Below are 19,916 nucleotides of genomic sequence, written 5' to 3' on the forward strand. Positions count from 1 at the left end.
CCTAGTCCAGTCCATCAAAGCCCAGGATGCCGTGAGCGCCCATGGGACCCAGCTTCTGTTGCTGCATCTCGCGTCGTCGCTTGGCCCGCTGCTTCATCTCCTCCACGCCATCCTCGCTGTCATCGTCACTGTCGCTGTCAAGCATAGGCCGTTTGCCGCTTGGCTTCTCGTCATCATCCGAGTCGTCGTCGTCTTCGTCGTCTTCACCCTCGCTATTGGTGTCGCCGCCCTGAAGCTCCGACAGCTCCTCCCAAACCTTGACTGTACGCCCGCCAGCGCTAATCAGGCGGTTCTCCGTGTCGAATCCCAGCGAGACCACGCCTTCCATGTCATCGTGCCTCAGATTGAGCGTCGTGTCCACCTCTCTCCGTTCGAGATCGACGATTCTCAGAGAGCCATCACCGACGCCGCAAACCACCTTCTTGCCCACTCCCAGCTCCTTGGGCACCATGACGACGGCGTCTATGCTTTCACCGCCACCCTTGGCGGGGTCCACAATGATGCGTTCCTGCTGGTCGTCCCAAGCTCCCTTATCCCACATGGTCAGGACGCCGGATCCAGATCCGACAACCATGACGCCGTTGTTCCTATTCTTCTTGGGGCCCAGACCGGGCACGAAACAAGAGCTGAGAAGCTCGTCCTCCTGATCCTCGCTTCGTACCAGCACTCCTCGTCGGACGTCTGTGACAGCCAGAGTAGTGCCGCCTGTGCTGACCCATTGCTTGGGGAAGCCACTGGTGCTTTCCTCGGACGGCGGCAGCGGCGTGATGGACGACACATAGTCGGAATGGGGATAATGCGTCTGCGCGGGCTTCTTGCCTGGCGCACCGTCGCGCAGGTCAATGATGTGTAGAGCGCCGGTATCGGTGGCCAGGAGGAGGCTCATCGGGTTCAGCACGTGCAGCAATGTCGGGCCATCTGGCTTTGAAGTGTTGGTCGGAATCCCAAACTTTGAGATGACTTTGCCAGTTGCCGTGTCGTAGTGCTTGATCAACGCGTCCGTGCCGGCAGAGTACTGGTCTGAGAAGGCCTGTCAGCATTGTGAAGCTTTCAATAGCGAGGAGTCTTCAAGACACCTACATTTCCCATCGTGGGAGTTTGCCAGACAGCGACAGCTTCCCTTGTGCCTCTTGGTGCGCCAGACGGAGTTGATGGTTGAGCGCCCATCGCTCAGGACGCTCGAGTCTCCATCAGCGCTGTCGTCAGCCGAGCTGCTCGCGGGCAATCGAAACGTTTCGACGAGGCCGTTGGCCAGACCGACAGTCAAGAGAGGCTCTGTAGGGTGCAGCGCCGTAGCGAAAACGTCCGCATGCAGCGGCAGCGTGCAGGTGTTTTCGAACATGGCTGCTCGGGATGGAAGTCGCCGAGTTTTAGCGAGCTACTTGCCAGCGGTCGTCGAGAAAGAAGAGGAAAAATGTCGCCGTGATAGGATTACTGAATCTCAGCACAAGAATGCTTGCATCGTGCTGGGGGATGAAGCAAAGAGAGTTCCAGTTGCACTTTGAATCTCAGCTGATGGGATGTGATGGTGGGTAGGTTCTGCTTTCTTCGCGAAGCAAAGCCGAAGAAAAAAGAAGCTTTAGATTAGATAGCCGTATCGATTGTGACCATACACTGTGCGCATACTGTGCGCAGTCACTCCATGTCACGACTTGGGGATGCTACCAATTGACGCTGGTCACCTTTCCCTTGCAAGCATGCAAAATGAGTTGGCGATGGTGAATTGATTCTGTTTTGCGATACTTTCAGCCCCAGAGATGCATATTCCCCTCAGACATGTGGCCCTCTGGCTGGCCCTGGTAACCAGCTCCCTTGCAGCAACGCACGAAGCTGCTCGATGCATCATGTATCTCACGGGGTGAGGTGCTCTGTCTCAAGATGGCGATCACGTCTAATCTCTGAGCAGACAGCACGTCGTGATCCCATCGGAGGACCACCTTGTTGATCCAATAACGCATGTGATCCTGGCATTCATGCGCTCCGATGTCTTCAATGTGGATAAGACGCCAGCCGAATTCCCCTTGTTTACAACGGTGAATGAAGTTCGAAAGCAGTTCAGTCCAGATACGAAGATCATGGTGGCAATTGGAGGCTGGGGAGACACCCACGGGTTCGAACAAGCTGCACACGACGATGCATCAAGGAAACGATGGGCTGGCCAGGTTAGAGCCATGGTTGATCTTACTGGAGCTGATGGGGTGGACATTGACTGGGAATATCCAGGGTGCGTGCGTGGAGGAGGGAGGGTTACCGGTATGCCGGTATGGGGACTTGACTGACGGCAGCCAACAGCGGAAATCGTGACGACTACAAGCTCATCCCCAATTCACAACGAGATTGGGAAATTGAAGCATTCCCTCTCCTCGTGGGAGAGCTTCGATCGGCGCTAGGGAGCGAAAAGCTGCTGTCGATTGCGGTGCCGGCCCTGGAACGAGATCTGATGGCCTTTACAAGCTCGACTGTACCGTCCATTGCGGGACACGTCGACTTCATCAACGTAATGACTTACGACATGATGAACCGCCGTGATAGCGTCGTCAAGCACCACAGCGGGGTGGCCGAGTCGGGGGAAGCAATGAAGCGTTATATCGACCGCGGCGCACCTCCCCACAAGCTGAACCTCGGACTGGGCTATTATGCAAAGTGGTTCATGACAGGAGAGTGCGATGCTCGGCAGCCCTTGGGATGTCCTACCCAATTGCTGGAGGACCCTACCAGCGGAGCGGATCTAGGCAAGACGGGCGCCTTCAGCTGGCACGACGAGGTCCCCGTCGAACTGGTCGACTCCTTTACGAGGGCTCAAGCCAACGACTTCTATGATGAAGACGGAAGCTACGGGTACTGGGACGCAGACGACAAGAGGTGGTGGTCATTCGACACACCACATACAATCGAGACCAAGCTCCCTCGGCTTGTCGGAGAGCTGGAGCTTGGCGGAGTGTTTGCCTGGGGGCTGGGCGAGGATGCTCCGCTGTTCAAGCATCTGAGGGCGACTGTCAACGGCGTTCGGGCCTTGCGCGGGGCTGATGAGAGGAGGTTGAAAGATGAGCTGTGATGTTTGGGAAAGTTCGCCGACGGTGACATGCTGCAGACGGGGTTCAAAGCTATAACGTGCAACTTTCTTGGTGATGCTTGTTGTCTATACCGTCCTTATTCCTGGTGGTCCGTCTCGCCCGATTGCTTGCCACGTGCGTGCATTGTATGCGATCGATCCAGGAGCCAAGACAATGCAACGCTCGTTATGACTGTACCGCGGCCATAAGATCCGCACGTGGCCTTGATATGTCCCAAGATGTGAAGCATCTCGGGCTGGGGGTCTGCTAACAAAGCTCTCGGGCATGAGCGGAACGCTGGGATAAAGAACCAAGTCAAAGCCACGTCGAGCTAAGCAATTAACCTTGGTGTTAAGAATAAAACTGCCGCGTAATCAAAAAGAAGACCTCGGCAATCGCTTCTGTGTAAGCGAGACCTCACGGCGTGACCCCTGGAAGAACAAAGATTCAGAGTAACGTCCGTGCGACGAATCATAAGCCTGTGCCTGGACACGGTGCAATCGAGGGAGAGCCCGGTTCGTGGAGAGACAAGACAAGAATTGCCGAGAGCATTCTTTCGTCTTGTCTCATCTGGTTGAGTTCCCGGATCCCACGTCTCCGCGATCCTGCCAATGGCTCTTCTCCACCATGTGAGCGCACCTCCACGAGATGACATGGGCACTCAATGTCCCTACCTTACTATTAGTAGTACTCCGCTCTCCGCACTCGTATTACTACCTATCGCCAACGAACCGCTGAGCCGTGCAGCAGCCAAGGCCGACGCAGTGAAACGCTGACCGGGGATCGAGTATCTTGTCCCTCTGCTTCCCCTCTTCAGACCCCTTGCTCTCTTGTAGCGATGTCAGCGCAGCGTTCCCCTCAAGGCATTACCGGAGACAGGAACAGCATCAGCAACAAAACCGGGCCGCTTGATAGCACGTGTAGCCGCGTCAGGCGACCAATTGACGGCGGCAATGATATGAAGTCACGACTCGATATCCCATTCGTACGGCTTAAAGAAGCACGGACCGTCATAGGAGGGTGGCAGCGATGAGTCTCGAGTCAGCAAGACGGGATACAAAATGCTACTCTGCAACAACGAAAGAACGCAGGGACACAACACTCAGAAAGCGGGATGTCACTGGGCAGAAGCCATTTATCAACCTGGAACAGGCCAACGTTCTCATCCGGGCAGGACACAATGACTGAGCGCAACCACACAAAGTCGCACTTTCGTAAGCCTCAGGCACACCACAGGTTGGGCTGCGGCGGCCGCCCCCATGTCATATATTAGCACTATGGGGTGATTCGTCGCCTGGTGGAGAGAGGCCCGTGGCTTTCATACAGGCCCATTGACGAGAGGCGTGGTTGATCCATCTTGATTGCGAGGTGGCAGATGGTTTTGGTAGTAGTGCTACTACCTCGTACCTCAGGCTTTGCCCAAACGGGGAGAGAACAACGAATCCTCCTGCTTGGGGGCGCTGGGCTTGGCTGGTCGTGGGTGCTGCTGCTGATGCTGCTGGGTGGCGATGGATGACCATGTGGGATGCATGTCGTTGTATCCGCTCGTCTGGGATGTGGGAGAGAGAGAGAGAGAGAAGAGAGATGAACTACCGACTGCTCGGGGCGATGATGGACGTCCAGCGGTGGTGGTTTGGACTTTGCCCTGGTCGGGATATATAATGGCGATAAAGTCCCGCCGGTGTTGGAGCGAGAGACTCGTGAGTTGTCTGGCAGCAGCAGCTCGACCTCCCTCGGTCCTCCCATCCAGCCACTCCTTCACCCCCCCTCTCCTGTCTTTCTTTCAGAGGAAGCCGCCTTCACAATGCTCTTCACGCCCCTCGTCGCCGCCGTCGTCGGCCTCGCCGCCATCGGCCAGCAGGTGGCGGCCAAGCCCACGCCCAAGCCGTGCTCGACGGACGGCCTCAAGCCCTTCAAGCAGATCGAGCTGGGCCCGCGGCCGTACTACCTGGTGGACAACATGAGCGAGGGCCCGCTCAAGGCGAAGCTGGAGTCGTGCAAGGAGCTCAAGATGCGGCCGTCGAGCTTCTCCATCGCGCACCGCGGCGGCGCGCCGCTGCAGTTCCCCGAGCACTCGCGCGAGTCCAACCTGGCGGGCGCGCGCATGGGCGCCGGCATCCTCGAGTGCGACGTCGCCTTCACTGCGGACCTGGAGCTGGTGTGCCGCCACAGCCAGTGCGACCTGCACACGACGACCAACGTCGTCGACGTCCCCGAGCTCAACGCCAAGTGCACGCAGCCTTTCACGCCGGCGAACGGCAGCCAGCCCGCGGCCGCAAAGTGCTGCACCAGCGACCTGACGCTCGCCGAGTTCAAGTCGCTGTGCAGCAAGATGGACGCCTTCAACGCCAGCGCCACCACGCCGGCCGACTACCTGGGCGGCATCCTCCCCTGGCGGACGGACCTGTACAACACGTGCGGCACGCTCATGTCGCTCAAGGAGCACATCGCCATGACGCGGGCCCTGGGCCTGCAGTTCACGCCCGAGCTCAAGACGCCCGAGGTGCCCATGCCGTTCCGCGGCGGCAACTACACCCAGCAGCGCTACGCGCAGCAGTTCATCGACACCTTCAAGGAGGCCGGCATCCCGCCGTCGCGCGTCTACGTCCAGAGCTTCCTCTACGACGACATCCTCTACTGGCTGCGCCACGAGCCGGCCTTTGCCCGGCAGGCCATGTTCCTCGACTCCGCCGCCGACCTCTTCGGCATGGACGCCGCCGTGGCCAACCTGACGCGGTACAAGAGGGACGGCGTCGTCTACGTCGCCCCGCCGCTGCCGTACCTCGTCACGGCCCGGGACGGCAAGATTGTGCCCAGCGAGTACGCCAACAAGGCCAAGGCGCTGGGGCTCAAGATCTTGACGTGGAGTCTGGAGCGGTCGGGGCCGATTGCCGAGGTTCATGCCCTCGGGGACTATTTCTACGGGTCGATTCAGGATGTGGTGAAGAGGGATGGGGATATCTACACGCTGGTGGATGTGCTGGCGAGACAGGTTGGTGTTGCGGGCATGTTTTCGGATTGGACTGCCACGGTGACTTACTATGCCAATTGCTTTGGTCTTGGACTGTAAGTTGTACGACGGTGTGTATATTATGTTGAAGGGATGAGGAAGCGGGTATATGTCCAAACAAGTGTATAACTGTATATATATCATAATAAAGACTGTCCAGATATGATAAAGGGGTAGTAAAAGTGCCGATATAAGTCCATATAGGTATCCATGGACGATATCTCCTGCAAATTAGAAGCTGCTTCGCACGACGGTAACATTCTTAAAGTCATGCGAAAGTGCCCTCAAAGAGTGCTTCTCCCCGTGAAACAGAAACTCAAAAAACGCCGTCAGGATACCATTCAAGTCCCCATCCAACTGCCGCGGATCAATGCTCCCCAGCAGCGCCCGAACAGCCTCCTTGGCCTCCGCCGGCAAGTCAAGCGCACTCAGCAGCATCAAATCATCCTTGAACGCCCCGTGCAGCGTGTCCGCAACGGCAATCTCCATGCGCGGCGCCGCCCCGCGGCCCGCGCCCGCGCCCGCGCCCCTTAAGGGACGACGAGGAGGCCAGAACTGGTTCCAGGACGGATCCTCGCTGCTGTGGCCCTTGCGGCCGGCGAGGATAAAGGGCTTGGCGATGACGTAGTCTGTGCTGAGGATGGGCTCGATGAGCATGCCGTCGAGGTCGAGGCCGCCGAGGACGCGCTTGTCGGCGTGGACGACGGACGCGGCGGCGCAGCCGCCAAAGGAGTGGCCCCAGATGGCGAGGCGCGTGGTGTTGACGGTGCCAGGGAAGTCGGCGAGCAGGGGCTTTGTGATTTTGGGGTTGTTGAGTTGGTTGATGATGAAGGTGATGTCGTCGGTGCGGACCTGCGATGGAGTGTCAGTAGATTGACTCTCGTATATACCGGATGCTTCTAGTGTTTATAATTACCTTCAGGACCTTTTGGAGGACCTCGATGTCAGAGTCATCAAGATCAACCCCCTGGATAACGGACCCATCGGGGAATTGCACAGCAGGCGCATCAAACGGGTGGTCCACGGTAACAACAACATAGCCATGGCTCGCCAAAGACCGAGCCATAGCACCGTATACAAGCCTCGATTCTCCAAATCCAGGATCGAACAAGATAAGAGGATACTCGTTATTCTTGATCGACGCCCGACCGCATGGAGAAAACTTCTCGAGATTGCAAAACTCCATCTCGAACGGATAGTACAGGGTGTCCGGCAGGCCGACCTGAGCCGCCTGTTGCCCATACGAGGCTGCCACGGGGGGAGTCATGTAGGGCACCGTCACCGTAGGGCACGAGCGTCGGGATTCATCGATGGGAAGATACAACGAGATCAGGAGGCGGCGAGTCTTGGATTTGCCCGTTGGGTCGAGGGGATCGGCCCGGCTGGCGTCCGTCAGGGGCTGCTCTTTCACGGCGACGGCGTAGGGACCTGTTGGGCCGGGGACCAGGATCGCTCTGGAGACGGAGAGCAGTAGGCAGAAGAGTGCGATGAAGTGCATGGTTGTCGGTGTCTAGTGGTAGAGATGGCCTTGGAGAGTTGAGCTGCGATTTATAGAACGGATAGACAGAACGGAAGTGAGTGAGTGAGTTGTATTGATATATGTCCGAGACAGTAGAGTAAACGACGACCTGTGGTCGTTTATAAGCCCATCTCAAGCCCTCTTTCCATCTTGCGAGGATGCCTCACAGCTATACAAGCCTCCAGGAGTCCATTCCCAAATAGTCCATGATACCGCGAAGGCCCATGACGACGAAGCTCCGTGAGGCTGACGGAGACGCTATTGTGCCACGCGACATTTGCAGCTGGATTCGTAGGCCATCCCCCCTATATCCCGGAAAAGCCAAGGACAGCGATCTGCCCAAGAAGTGCCCATTTGGGGCCGATGAGGCTGAGTTGCGGCCACGACTCAAGCCGCACGGCGTCGCGACATGACTTCCGTTTTGGGTAAGGCATCATGGTGGTGGTGATGATGACCATGTCGATGATAGATCCGCACTAGTATGATGGAGTCGAGCAGTATGTATGCGGGCAGTTTGTTTCGTACCCGGTCCGGATCGATGTTCGTACTCCGTCAGTTGGCAAGGGCGAGCATTATGCGCACACACGCTATCAAAGGACATGGTCTGTCTGCCGTTCAAGCAGAGATTCCCTTCCCCAGTGTGGGGGGTGTAATAGTAGTAGTAGGTAGTATGTTGCCAGAAATTTCAAGCTCATTCAGTCAATCAATCAAATCAGTCAGAGAAACATCAATGCCTTTGGTTCCACCTTGTTCGCAAGTCTTCAGTTCTTCTTGGGCTTATTGTTATTGATAAAGGCCTCAGTGGACGCATAGAATTGGCCTTCGCGCAGTTTACGTTGGATAAAGAAGATGTCAGCCTCGGTGATGTTGACGGTGGGGCGCTCGTTGCATATCTCGCGCGCAACGCTACTCGTCGACGCCCCCTCGGCCTGCAGGCGCGTTTCCACCAGCTGGAACAGGTCCTGGATGCCAAAGGGACGGGGCACCTTGTTCTGCAGGTCCTCCATGCTGGCGGGCTCATGGTTGTGCTGGCTGGACCGCGCCGAGATGATGTAGTCGGCCATGCGGGTGCGGCGGGCGACGATGAAGAAGAAGGGGCAGTCCGTCTTGCGAGTCGACGTGATGTACTTGTTGCGGCTCAGGTGGTACTGGCGGTAGATGCCGCTGTGCCGGCAGCGCACCTCGCCGCGCACCACGACGCCGTTGCGCCGGTTGACTCGCTCCTTGATGGTGATGAAGCCGTGCGAGTACTCGGCCCGCTGGATGGCGTCGTAGGCCTCCTCGAACGAGTGGAACGTCTGCCCGATGAGAGAGGCCATGGCGGGCAGAGGTGCTGAGGAGATGTTGGCACGAGAGAGGGAAGAATGGAAGAGACTGATGAGACCAGAACGAACTCCAGAGCAAGATTTCGCCGGAGAGGCTGGGAGGAGACGGCAATGCCCACGGTTGCAGCGTTATGATGTGGCAAAGGAGAAGAAGACGGAGATGGACAGGACAGGCAGACGAACAGCACGCAACAGCTTCCAAAGCGCAGAGACCCGTCGACGACCTGATGACTGACTGACTTGACTGAGGCTGATGAAGTGAGTGCAGAGACGCGATCCGTGGCGCCTTTCTTGTTTACGTACGAGAGTGGAAGCGACTGCCGCCAGCAGCAGAGGCAGCCACGTGATGCCCGCTCGGCAAAGGTGGGGTAGCGCAAGGTGCGCTTTTTCCTCTTTTGTGTGCGCGTGCACAGGCATTGATGTACATAAGGTACGGAGGAATCTCTCAGTATTGCTACCTTGATAAGCTGCAGTTGGGAGAAATTGCTCGAAGTCGAAATGCTCCAATGGCGGAGGGAACATGGAGAGGATGGACATCTCTATAATCAAGCAGCTGCATAAGAGTGTAAACATGGGCATCTGATTCGAGTACAGAGTCTGTCGCTAAACTCCATCTGCAGTATCGTGCAGCGGGGAGTGCTCGTAGGCTCTTCTTGGCTGCAGAACAAGCACTGCACTCGATCAGACGAATCATTCCCGAGCACAAACCTCATGATAAGGTACTCAAGCAAGCATCGCCACCAGGTAGCTAGGTAGCTGGCTGAAAGACTGGCAGCACCAGCATTCTGTAGCATCCTCTGCGGCGTATCTCCGAGGCTTCCATCCCGAATTGATGATCGACGACGAGCATTGTCATGACGCCCGGCTTCTCATTTGATGGAGCTAAAACACCTCCACGTCCAGCTAACCACCGGCTCACACAGCATTGCTACATAGGGTAAGTACATGGCTAGATATCTCCGAACCATGGATATCATGAATCTTTTGCTTCCTTCAATGCCGTATACAAACAATCACCATTCTGCTGATCCCAAAGGGCTAGTATGGCTCCGCCGCCGAGATCCGTCTTGTCTCACGGAGAGCGCCTGACTCACCTCGGCGAGCGCCCAAGGGACCAGGCCCAAGACCTGTCCCGAGACCAACGTCCCAGCAAGGGCGCAATGGCTGAAAGTCACCGTCTACAACCCCATCTGAGGTGATTCCCAGCCCCAGATATACGGCGAATGTCAAAGGCAGAAACCGTGATACGAAATGTCTTGACACCAAACATCGCCGGCAACATGTTGATCGGGCCCTTTGACGGACGCAAGAAGACGTCCCGCTGTCAAGCATGTTCCACCAGCCATCTCAAGGTGAGATGAGTGGCACAAGTCATCTTCAAAGCCAAAAGAATCCACGTCTCCTGCTACATCTCGTTGAAGCGTAAATGCTAACGAGTGTAATACCAGTGCTCCGGCCAGGCTCCCTGCACCAATTGCCAACGCCGGCAACTTGCCTGCACATTCGCATCCGCTTCGAAGGTCAGTTCGCAGATCATCTTGGTAGAAAGAGGCGAGCGAACGACTCCCGCCACCTTCAAATCGTCTAAGCCAACGAGGCGGAAACAAACCTCAGCAAGTAGAGGGCCCGCTGTTTCTTCTCCGTCGCGGCTCACAGATGACAAGCTCTCTTTTCTTTACTACTTTGACGTTTTTGCCGGGCGGAATAGCTTTACTGGCAAAAAGACTTGGCTGGTAAATCAAGTCAAGCAGCTCTCCGAGCTTCACGCATGCTCGTATCTCATGGATGCCATGTTGTCCCTTGGGGCGATACAGGCAGTCAAGCTCAACGCGCCGGATGCCCCCCCTAGGAACGAATGCCTGGCGATTGCGCTTGAGTATTACTCAAAGTCCATCCTAGGGCTGCGTGAAATGATTGATAACATGAAGTCGAGGACGGAGGACGATGGTCTGCGTGATACGGTGCTGTGGGCAACTCTCTTTCTCGGTTTATTCGAAGTAAGCATCAAGCACACGACTTTGTAGGAAAAGAAGCAGACCATACTCACATCCACCAGTTAATCAACGACGAAACGGGTGATGGATGGCAGCAGCACATGACGCATGGCACGGCAAAGGCCCTCGAAGCGAGCGGTCCCTCGATGTGTCGATCTGGCCCAAGCAGAAAGTTTTTTGTCCAGGCACGCATTTTCGAGGTATCGCGAAGCATCCTTGGAAACGAGTCCACGTTCCTAACTCAGCCGGAATGGATGGAATTGACGAGGGGGATGTGGACTGGTGAGCACGGAGATGAATGGCATCCCTTGGATTCTCTGCTCGATATCATGGTCATGGTATCCAGGTTACGAGTTCGGTAAGTATATGAGCTCTCCGAGTTGCTTCTCGTGGCAACGTTTACTGATCTTTCAAAATGTAACAGAGCGGCAGCATTCATTGATGGACAAGAGAAATGCCCCGATGGGGAACCGACCTTGGAAGCCCAGGCTATCTGCTCGGATGCCTTCATTCTCCGCGAAGCTCTCAGTAGCTGGTATGCGTCGTATGCGCAAGCCACAGCTCAAGCAGATACCCCATCTCTGGATAGTGAAGATGCCAGTATGCTGCTCTCGAGAATATTCTTTGCCGCCATCAGCATCTACCTGTCGGGAATATTCGACTACGAAATCCCTCACTGGCATCGAGTAGGCCTCGTACCGCCGACGTTGGAGCAGGCAACCATTCAAACCCACACAAACACCATCCTCGGGCTCTCCAACTTGGCGCTCGACACCACCAACCTCTCGCCGCTGCTGTTCTTGTTTCCGCTGAGGATTGCAGGGGCCAGGTCAAGGACACAATGGCAGCGAGATTGGATCATGAAGCTAATTGGGAGGATTGGAAGCGGATTTGCGGTGGCGAGTGCGATTTCAGCACAGTTGAGTCATGTTTGGCAGATGTACAGTACGGGATCAAGGAGATACCTGCCTACCTAACAAAGACGCATTGAGTATATTTGGACAGGTTCATGATGAAGGACGAATGCCAATGTCGAGCGGTGGCGATGCTGTATTTCTGCCCGATAATCAGGCGCATAGATGATGGGTCGTCTCTTCAATTCATGCATATGTTGGATTTTGTCGATGCTCTTCATGCTGCTCACGATTTATTACAGGTTAGTATTGGGCGTTTATTATAGCGCGATCAAACAACTGCAGCTTCTTCTGGCTGCAAGGCCAGTAGATTCCGGTTTCGGCCGGCCGATTGATCCTCCGGCGGCTGACACCAAAACCAGCCCGCCACAGATCGGAGGGGCATCTCCAGGTTGCAAGAGTCAAGACCAGGAAAGACAACAGCAACGGCACTCGCTGCAACCGCGACAAGATGGCCAACGGCGCACCAGAGAAGACTCACACCGAGTCGCAAGTCTACCTGTCCACCAGAGGCGGCGATTACGATGTTTGTTCTACTGACGACAAACCCTGTGGCCATCTACTAACTGGCTCTGCAGCTCTCGTTCGAAACCGTTGTCCTCAAGGGCCTCGCCGCTGACGGGGGTCTCTTCTTGCCGCATGAGATTCCCGCCGCGGAGAACTGGGTACGCACGCAGCAACGCATTTCCCTGCGTCGCGGGCATGCTTCCGATCGATTCGTCTTGCTCGCATGGGTCAATGGCTAACACAAGCCGCAGCGCAACTGGAAAGACCTCTCGTACGCCGAACTCGCCTTCGAGATCCTCAGCCTATACATCTCGCGGTCCGAGATCCCTGCCGACGACCTCAAAGCCATCATCGACCGAAGCTACTCGACGTTCCGCTCCGAAGAGGTCGCGCCTCTGGTTCATCTGAAGGACAACCTATACCTTCTCGAGCTGTTTCACGGCCCGAGCTATTCTTTCAAAGACTGTGGGTTTCGCATTGGCTGGCAGTGACATCATTCATCTGACATGCCACCAGGTGCCTTGCAGTTTCTGGGCAACCTCTTTGAGTACTTTCTCGTGCGAAAGAACCAGGGCAAGCAAGGAAAGGGTAGGCCATCAACCGCGAACAGCTCTCGTCGATTCGACGCGGACCTCTGGACGCTAACTAGCCAACAGAGAGGCATCATTTGACTGTTGTGGGCGCAACAAGCGGCGATGTAGGCTTGCTCCCTGAACCCAGCCGTATTGGCGATTACGATACTGACAGTCTCAGACTGGATCTGCTGCCATCTACGGCTTAAAGGGCAAGAAGGATGTCTCCGTCTTCATTCTGCACCCCAAGGGCCGCATCAGCCCCATCCAAGAGGCGCAGATGACGACCTGCCAGGATGCCAACGTCCACAACCTGGCCATTGAGGGAACCTTTGACGACTGCCAGGTAGGTCCAAGCATGCATACATCCACCTCGGGGCTGTTCACTGACCTCTGCAAACAGGACATTGTCAAGGCTCTGTTTGGCGACCCCGATGCCAACGAGACGCTGCAGCTCGGTGCCGTCAACTCCATCAACTTTTCACGAATCCTCGCCCAGATCGTCTACTACTTCCACTCCTACTTCTCTCTCGCCAAGCAGAATTCGTCCTTCCAGGTCGGCGACAAGGTCCGGTTTGTGACGCCCACAGGAAACTTTGGCAACATTTTGGCGGGCTACTTTGCGAAGCAGATGGGTCTTCCCGTGGCCAAGCTAGTCGGTAAGTCTTTTTACTCTGCTACCATTGTGATAAGTATTCTCTAACTGATATCTCACAGTGGCGACAAATGAGTAAGTTGACAAAAGCGCAAATCTCGTCCCAGTGAAGCATAGTCGCTCAGTGTTTGAGTGACTGGAGGAGGCAAGCGACTGAGAGAGTACCGCGTACTAACCCCATGGCTGCAGGAACGACATCTTGCACCGGTTCTGGATGACGGGCCGGTACGAGAAGAGCTCCGCTCAAGACGAGAACGGCTCCAAGGCCGAAAACTGCAAGGAAACGATGAGTCCGGCCATGGATATCTTGGTGTCCAGCAATTTTGAGAGACTCATGTGGTTCCTGGCGAGAGGTAAAAAATTTCTACGCTTCCAGGTTTACTTACAGAAGCTAACTACGCTCAGACTTTGCTGCAACTGTCGGCATGGATGAAGAGTTCAACAGGAAACAGGCCGGGCAAGAAGTCAGTGCCTGGTACAAGTCCTTGAAGACGACAGGCGGCTTCGGACCGGTACACGACGAGATCCTGGAAAACGGGCGCAGGACGTTTGAGAGCGAGCGCGTGAGCGACGCGGAGACGGTGGACACGATCAAGTCATGGTACAAATCGACAAAGTATGTCCTGGATCCGCACTCGGCGGTCGGCGTCACGGCTTCGGAGCGGTCGATTGCTCGCGCGGGACCGCAGACGCACCACATCTCGCTGTCGACGGCCCACCCGGCCAAGTTCTCGGGCGTCGTCACGCAGGCGCTGGGCGAGGAGCCCGGGTTCAACTTTGAGGAGCAGGTGCTGCCCGACGAGTTCAAGGCTCTGTTGACGCAGGAGAGGCGGGTGACGCTTGTGGACAATTCGTGGGAAAAGGTGCGGGAGGTTGTCAAGGGCCAGGTGGAGGAGGATCTCAAGGCCGAGAGCAGCTGAATGCGGGAATGCTAAAACGGTGTACTGTAACCCTGTATACGATAGATGAGTGTGTTAGAAAAAGTACCAGCATGATTGTGTCTATCGGATCGATTGATGTCGTGATGAGGACCTGGGTTGATGAGCTTAGCGAGGAGTAGTATTCCGTTCGGCCAGCTGGCACTGAGAGGTTTTTGATAAGAGTTGCAGTTGAGCAAAACCGCTTTGGCCGAGAGCGACACGGTGTTGGCCATCCAAATCCAGAAATATTGAACAGCAAATCCCATGTGAAGTTTCTATAGACATTCCAGAATCGGCAGTTACATGGCCCTTCAAGGTTGCATCCAGAAAAGCTCCGTATCTGTGCGTGGAGAAAGCTCGTATCTAACCGAAGCAAACGTACGTCTACCTACTAGACGGGGCTCATGATCTCTAGGAATAGCTGCTGATGAACGTTCTTTCGGCTTTTTACGACCGACCTTCCTGCTTTGTGGTAGTAGTCGGTATGCAAATCACCTCTTGTCGACTGTTAGCGGTGGAGATGGGGGACTGAAAGATTGCTCGGTGACCGGGTTCGAGGTAGGATGGATGGAGATGTCTGCACGAAACGGGATGATCTCTTTCTTGAAAGGTGATACTACTACTATCGAAATGCAACTGCAAGGTTCGTCGAGAATCGGAATCGTTTTCAGGTAGTATCTTTTGATTCCATGAAGCGGTTTCTTTTCCGGTCTCCGTTGAAGTTCGTCGTTATCGGTCTGTGTCAATGGCGGAATCATACATGAAGGGCCAGGGGGCTTACATGCAAAGGACGACTTACCATCGTTTGTGAAAAAACCCTGTAGAGCCTTTTATCATAAGCCCCAGATACTGTACAATCTAGATAGGAAAATTACAAGACTGCAGCGGGTTTTGCCTTCTTTTTCCTCGATGATTTTTATTCCGGAATGTCTCGGCGCCGGATGATCAGCGTCTTTGATGCCTCAGCGGGGCCGACAGCCGGCATACAAAACGGGCAAGTAGGTAAAACCATGTGAGAAATACGGAGCTTTTCTACATAAGTAAGCCAGGGACAGGGACAGGGATAGGGGGCCTTGGGTTGATTCAGGTGGTTTCCCACATGGCATCATTTTGTGGCTGAGAAGGGGGATCTCTGTGACTCGGTAGAGTTGCGTGCTTTGTGTTTTTTTCTATCCTTGGCCCTTTTTGTTCACTTATTTTCTATTCTCTTCTTCTGTGTGTGTTTTGCTGTTTACAAGGGGTGTTGCTGAAGTGCTTCTTACAAGCCGTGTAGCTCCGGTCAAGGATGTCTGTGTGCAAGAGTGTAACTTTTGCGGAGATTACCAGAGTCTCATGAGGTGAAATCTACGGGTATGTTGTGTCTCCAAGGTAGCAGGATAGCAAGGATATAGACGAAGAAAATAGGACTGATTAAATAGCAACAAGAAGGTGCTTTACTTGTTCAGAGTTGATATGCATACATTCAGAGTGTGTGTGGATTAGTGCATGGTCTCCTGTAGTAGTAGTACTCCGTATAAGCCTCAATGATCGTCCGGCTCGCCTTGCCTGAAGAGCAGGGGAAAGGGAGGCAGTTGAAGCAATATCCCGGCATCTGCCCACATCGGATGGGCTGGTAAATTGACATCAATGCGCGCACGACTGCGATTGTACCTTCTGAGAAGAGAACGATGCATGCTTCGAGAGATGCTGCAACCTAACTGTTCAAGCTTAGGCCAGAAGGGAAACAAAATACGGCACTCTCGCGAAACGGCTACTAAGGTAACGGAGACTTCTTTGTGCTGTATCCAAGTGCGATATTGCACGGCGATGCCCGGTGCCGGGGGGGGGGGGGGGGGGGGGAGACTGTGCGTTTATTATAAGGTTGTGAGGAAACATGATACAAAGTGTTTGTTTTGAAGCACACAACTTCTGTCAAAGATACAGACTAGAATGAAAATTTGGGACCTGTGTTGACTGGGGGTTAGGGTTGGAGGTTTGGGGTGTTCCCCCTTGTCCGCGCGCTGGGTTTCGGATGGACGGCTCCGGAAAGGCAGGTGGTGTTTCAGCCAGGGATGATGACAGTCAAGCCACGCCCTCGAGGCATTCTTTTCCTTCTTCTGCTCTCTGTCCAGTAGACTAGTAGGTGGTGGTATGGAGTAGTAGTAGTAGTATGAGAAGGAGAAGGTTACCGTGAGGGAGAGAAACCGAGGGCCATGCTGGTGCGTTTGCCCTTGTTTCTCGGCGTTTCTCCATTGAAAGTGTCAAGTCGTTTTGGGAATGGAGTCTCTTTTGAATTGGGCAACAGATGGCATGTCTGTTCCGGGGCTGGGTCATGTATATTAGACTGACGATGGCCTCGCTGGTGGTGATTTCGGTTGTTCAGACAAGCGAGCACTCCTTCACTCACTCGCCCCTATAGATCCATTCGTCTTTCGTTTCCTTTTGGAGATACAATCGTTCGTTTTCAGTTTGACTGGAGCTTTCTGTTGACATCATTCCATCTACTTGGAAGCAGTCTCCATCATGTTTATCAAGAGTGCTGCTTCGGCAGGGCTTCTGCTTGCCCTGGCCAACTATGCCTCTGCAAGCCCCGTGCTCGCAAGGAGGGCCGCTGCCACTGCTCCCGCAGCCGCGGACAACGTCGTGTTGACGCCTGATACGCCCGCGGGTAACGATGGCTCGAATCTGTCGCTGAAGACGGTGCAGAGCTACCTCTGGTCGCACCAAGACTCCGGTACGTGATTCCCCCCCCATCTTCTCACACATCATACCTTGGCATGATGAAACCCTCTCTAACAATCCTTATACAGGCATCGTCGCCAACATGACGCTCACGGCCGCGAGCGGCTTCCGCCTGCTGACGGCCATCAACATGCAAGACGTCGTCGAGTCCGTCGACTGCGCCACCGAGGACATCACCATCAAGTTCGGCAGCGCCGCCTCCCTGCAGGCCGCCCAGCAGGCCTGGCAATGGGTCGACGCGAGCCCGGCCAACAAGATCATCTACGTCGCCGAGGGCCAGGCCTGCGCGGGCGCCAAGGGCCGCCAGCCCTTCTCCGTCGAGTCCATCAGCTACGACGCCGCGGCCAACACGGCGCTCATGGCGGCCTCGCTGGCCAAGTGGAAGGACTTTGCCGAGGACGCGAGCATCCGCATCGCCGGCAGCAGTGGTAGTACTACGTCAAAGAGGAGGTCGGTGAGCAAGGACGTGACGATTGACATTTCGCACGACTTCTCGGGCCCCATCTACAGCACGGCCATCGACGGCATCAACGTCGCGCTCAACTGCGACAGCTGCGCGACGCGTGGCGCCGCCGACGCGGACATTACGCTGTCCCTGAGCGACGGCTTCTCCGCGTCGGTGCGCACGGTGAACAACTTCGGCGCCGACGTGGACGTCAGCCTGACGGCGTCGGGCGCCCTCACGAGCCCGCTGTCGTTCAGCGTCCCGATCGCGACGGTCCCGCTGGCCGGCTTCTCGATTGCGGACGTCGTCGACATCGGCCCGCAGCTCAGCATCGTCGCCAACGCCTCCGTCTCCGCCATCAGCGGCTCGGCGACGGCCTCGCTGGGCGTCTCGGCGAGCCTGCCCGACGGCTCGGGCTTCACGCTCGGCCAGTCGGCGGACATCCAGCCCAGCGTCCAGACGACCCAGCTGAGTGCCACGGGCTCCGTCTCCGTCACCGCAAAGGTCGCCCCCGTCTTCACGCTGGAGCTCGCCGCGACCTTCCTGGACGAGGGCGTCGTCGGGGGCGTCGCCCTCCAGGCGCCTGTCCTGACCGCCGACTTTGAGGGCTCGGCGAGCACGGCTGGCGTCGCGGCTTGCGGGAACAGCCCGGGCGAGGTTTCGCTCTCGCTGGACGTTGGTGTTGAGCTGGATGGCTTTGCGGGCTTTGGAGGGTCGGGAGATAGGCCGAACCAGGCGACTGTCTTCCAGAAGGATGCGCAGGTTTTCAACTCTTGCTTGGCTGTGTAAGTGCGAGGTTCATGTTGGTTCCTTGATAGTTGAATATTTCGTTGGTGGCTAGGGAGGTAATGACATATGATATTTAGGTAGTCAGGACTCAGGGGGCAGTTGGATGTAGACCTTGTATTTGAGGAGGTCGGTTTGTTCACCCCTGAGCATTCATAGCTCTCTAAAAATGTATAAAGTTCCTTTCCTTACAATTTATGACTAGTCACACAGCAAACGTGAAAAGCGTAACACAACACTAAATATTCAACTCAAGGATATACGTAAAGTAGAGTATCCTCAGGACCCTCACGCACCCCAGTGCTTCTTCAAAAACTCATCCACCTTGATCGGCACAACCTCCGGCACCCTCTGGTTCACATTCGGCGTCAGCCCATACCCGCCCTCGACAATAATCTTGAAAAACTCATGAATCATCTGCGTCGCCGGGTCCGTCTCCCCCGCAAGGACCGCCTTGATGGCCTCCAGCGAGATCACATTGCGCGTCAGCGGCTTGCCCGTCGCCTGCTCAATCTTGTCCGCGAGCTCATTGACCGTCAACTCATCCCCGACAACCACGCTGTCGGGCTCCCACTTGTCAAAGTCCAGCGCCGCGGCAGCGTACTTGCCCACGTCGACCATGTGCGTCGTGCTGATCTTGCCGGTGCCGTCGCCGGGCACGGCGATGCTACCGCCCTTGATGTCCGCGAGAAAGGGCGGGCCGGCGTAGCCCGCCCTCGCACCGACCTCGTCGTGCGTCGCCCCGGGGCCCCAGACGTTCATCCAGATGCCGCAGATGAAGCGCGTGTACTCCAGCCCAGACTTCTTGACGGCCTCCCAGACGGCCTCCTTGGGCTTGTAAAAGGCCACGGCGTCGTACGCGGGGACGGACCACTCCGAGGGCACGAAGCGGCGCACCTTGGCCTCCTTGGCGGCGTCTAGGAGGGCGAGCTGCGTGGCCTGGATGTCGGGGCCGTGAGTCCAGATGCAGCTGTAGACGGTGTCGACGCCCTGCAGGGCGTCGACGAGCTGCGCGTGGGAGGCGTAGTCGACGGGCTTGACGACGGCGCCTTGGGCCTCGAGACCGGGCCGCGGGGAGCGGGTGAGGATGACGAGCTTGTGCTTCTTGGTGGCGAGGATGGCGGCGATGATGTTGGAGGCGATGGAGGAGCCTCCTCCTGCGATGGCGACGGTGACCATTTTGGTTGAGATTGAGGGCAAGGAAGTTTGGAAGAAGGGAGGTGTTTGAAGTTGTGAGTGTGTAAGTTGAGGTGTGTTGATTGTCTTGTCTGGAGGCGGACAACGGGGAACGAGGACTTATATAGACAAGAGACTCAACTCATGTCACCCCAAGAAGACTATGATCAATGACGGCCTTTGAGTAATGCTCAATAATCAAAAGATGCATGTGATCGCTGTCCGCCATGATTTTATCTCCATATCATCGTATTCAATGCGAAGTATTGTCGTTGATCCCGTCTCCCCCCCTGCTTCAACAACCGGCGGCCGAAGGCGG

The 19,916-nt window shown here is 55.9% G+C and overlaps 9 protein-coding genes across 9 annotated transcripts; 5 read left to right on the plus strand and 4 right to left on the minus strand.

Annotated features, from left to right (window-relative positions):
- Window position 1: 1 nt before the first annotated feature.
- Window positions 2-1,342, minus strand: BBK36DRAFT_1169518 (WD40 repeat-like protein; the record flags this gene model as incomplete). The annotated part of the gene is made up of 2 exons (XM_024895326.1): window positions 2-1,020; window positions 1,081-1,342. The coding sequence occupies 2 exons, from the start codon at window positions 1,340-1,342 to the stop codon at window positions 2-4; spliced, it is 1,281 nt and encodes a 426-aa protein (XP_024749145.1).
- Window positions 1,343-1,757: 415 nt separating this feature from the next.
- BBK36DRAFT_1169519 (glycoside hydrolase family 18 protein) lies at window positions 1,758-3,055 on the plus strand (the record flags this gene model as incomplete). Its single annotated transcript, XM_024895327.1, has 3 exons — window positions 1,758-1,858; window positions 1,907-2,224; window positions 2,293-3,055. The coding sequence occupies 3 exons, from the start codon at window positions 1,758-1,760 to the stop codon at window positions 3,053-3,055; spliced, it is 1,182 nt and encodes a 393-aa protein (XP_024749146.1).
- Window positions 3,056-4,857: 1,802 nt separating this feature from the next.
- On the plus strand, window positions 4,858-6,123 carry BBK36DRAFT_1169520 (PLC-like phosphodiesterase; the record flags this gene model as incomplete). The annotated part of the gene is made up of 2 exons (XM_024895328.1): window positions 4,858-4,914; window positions 4,975-6,123. 2 exons carry the CDS (start codon window positions 4,858-4,860, stop codon window positions 6,121-6,123), a joined length of 1,206 nt encoding a protein of 401 aa, XP_024749147.1.
- Window positions 6,124-6,294: 171 nt separating this feature from the next.
- Window positions 6,295-7,561, minus strand: BBK36DRAFT_1159954 (hypothetical protein; the record flags this gene model as incomplete). The annotated part of the gene is made up of 2 exons (XM_024894249.1): window positions 6,295-6,915; window positions 6,980-7,561. The coding sequence occupies 2 exons, from the start codon at window positions 7,559-7,561 to the stop codon at window positions 6,295-6,297; spliced, it is 1,203 nt and encodes a 400-aa protein (XP_024749148.1).
- A 782-nt stretch (window positions 7,562-8,343) lies between these two features.
- Window positions 8,344-8,901, minus strand: BBK36DRAFT_1120521 (hypothetical protein; the record flags this gene model as incomplete). Its single annotated transcript, XM_024890705.1, has 1 exon — window positions 8,344-8,901. The coding sequence occupies one exon, from the start codon at window positions 8,899-8,901 to the stop codon at window positions 8,344-8,346; it is 558 nt and encodes a 185-aa protein (XP_024749149.1).
- A 1,286-nt stretch (window positions 8,902-10,187) lies between these two features.
- BBK36DRAFT_1120589 (hypothetical protein) lies at window positions 10,188-11,878 on the plus strand (the record flags this gene model as incomplete). Its single annotated transcript, XM_024890716.1, has 4 exons — window positions 10,188-10,259; window positions 10,356-10,904; window positions 10,964-11,259; window positions 11,326-11,878. The coding sequence occupies 4 exons, from the start codon at window positions 10,188-10,190 to the stop codon at window positions 11,876-11,878; spliced, it is 1,470 nt and encodes a 489-aa protein (XP_024749150.1).
- A 388-nt stretch (window positions 11,879-12,266) lies between these two features.
- Window positions 12,267-14,469, plus strand: BBK36DRAFT_1120539 (tryptophan synthase beta subunit-like PLP-dependent enzyme; the record flags this gene model as incomplete). The annotated part of the gene is made up of 10 exons (XM_024890710.1): window positions 12,267-12,341; window positions 12,394-12,480; window positions 12,574-12,787; window positions 12,839-12,910; window positions 12,979-13,019; window positions 13,076-13,240; window positions 13,298-13,553; window positions 13,612-13,624; window positions 13,739-13,902; window positions 13,955-14,469. 10 exons carry the CDS (start codon window positions 12,267-12,269, stop codon window positions 14,467-14,469), a joined length of 1,602 nt encoding a protein of 533 aa, XP_024749151.1.
- Window positions 14,470-16,971: 2,502 nt separating this feature from the next.
- Window positions 16,972-18,424, plus strand: BBK36DRAFT_1159957 (hypothetical protein; the record flags this gene model as incomplete). The annotated part of the gene is made up of 2 exons (XM_024894250.1): window positions 16,972-17,182; window positions 17,259-18,424. The coding sequence occupies 2 exons, from the start codon at window positions 16,972-16,974 to the stop codon at window positions 18,422-18,424; spliced, it is 1,377 nt and encodes a 458-aa protein (XP_024749152.1).
- Window positions 18,425-18,709: 285 nt separating this feature from the next.
- BBK36DRAFT_164084 (NAD(P)-binding protein) lies at window positions 18,710-19,600 on the minus strand (the record flags this gene model as incomplete). The annotated part of the gene is made up of 1 exon (XM_024897753.1): window positions 18,710-19,600. One exon carries the CDS (start codon window positions 19,598-19,600, stop codon window positions 18,710-18,712), a length of 891 nt encoding a protein of 296 aa, XP_024749153.1.
- Window positions 19,601-19,916: the final 316 nt, after the last annotated feature.

This window comes from Trichoderma citrinoviride (assembly GCF_003025115.1).
Source record: "Trichoderma citrinoviride strain TUCIM 6016 unplaced genomic scaffold BBK36scaffold_8, whole genome shotgun sequence".
NCBI lineage: Eukaryota > Fungi > Ascomycota > Sordariomycetes > Hypocreales > Hypocreaceae > Trichoderma > Trichoderma citrinoviride.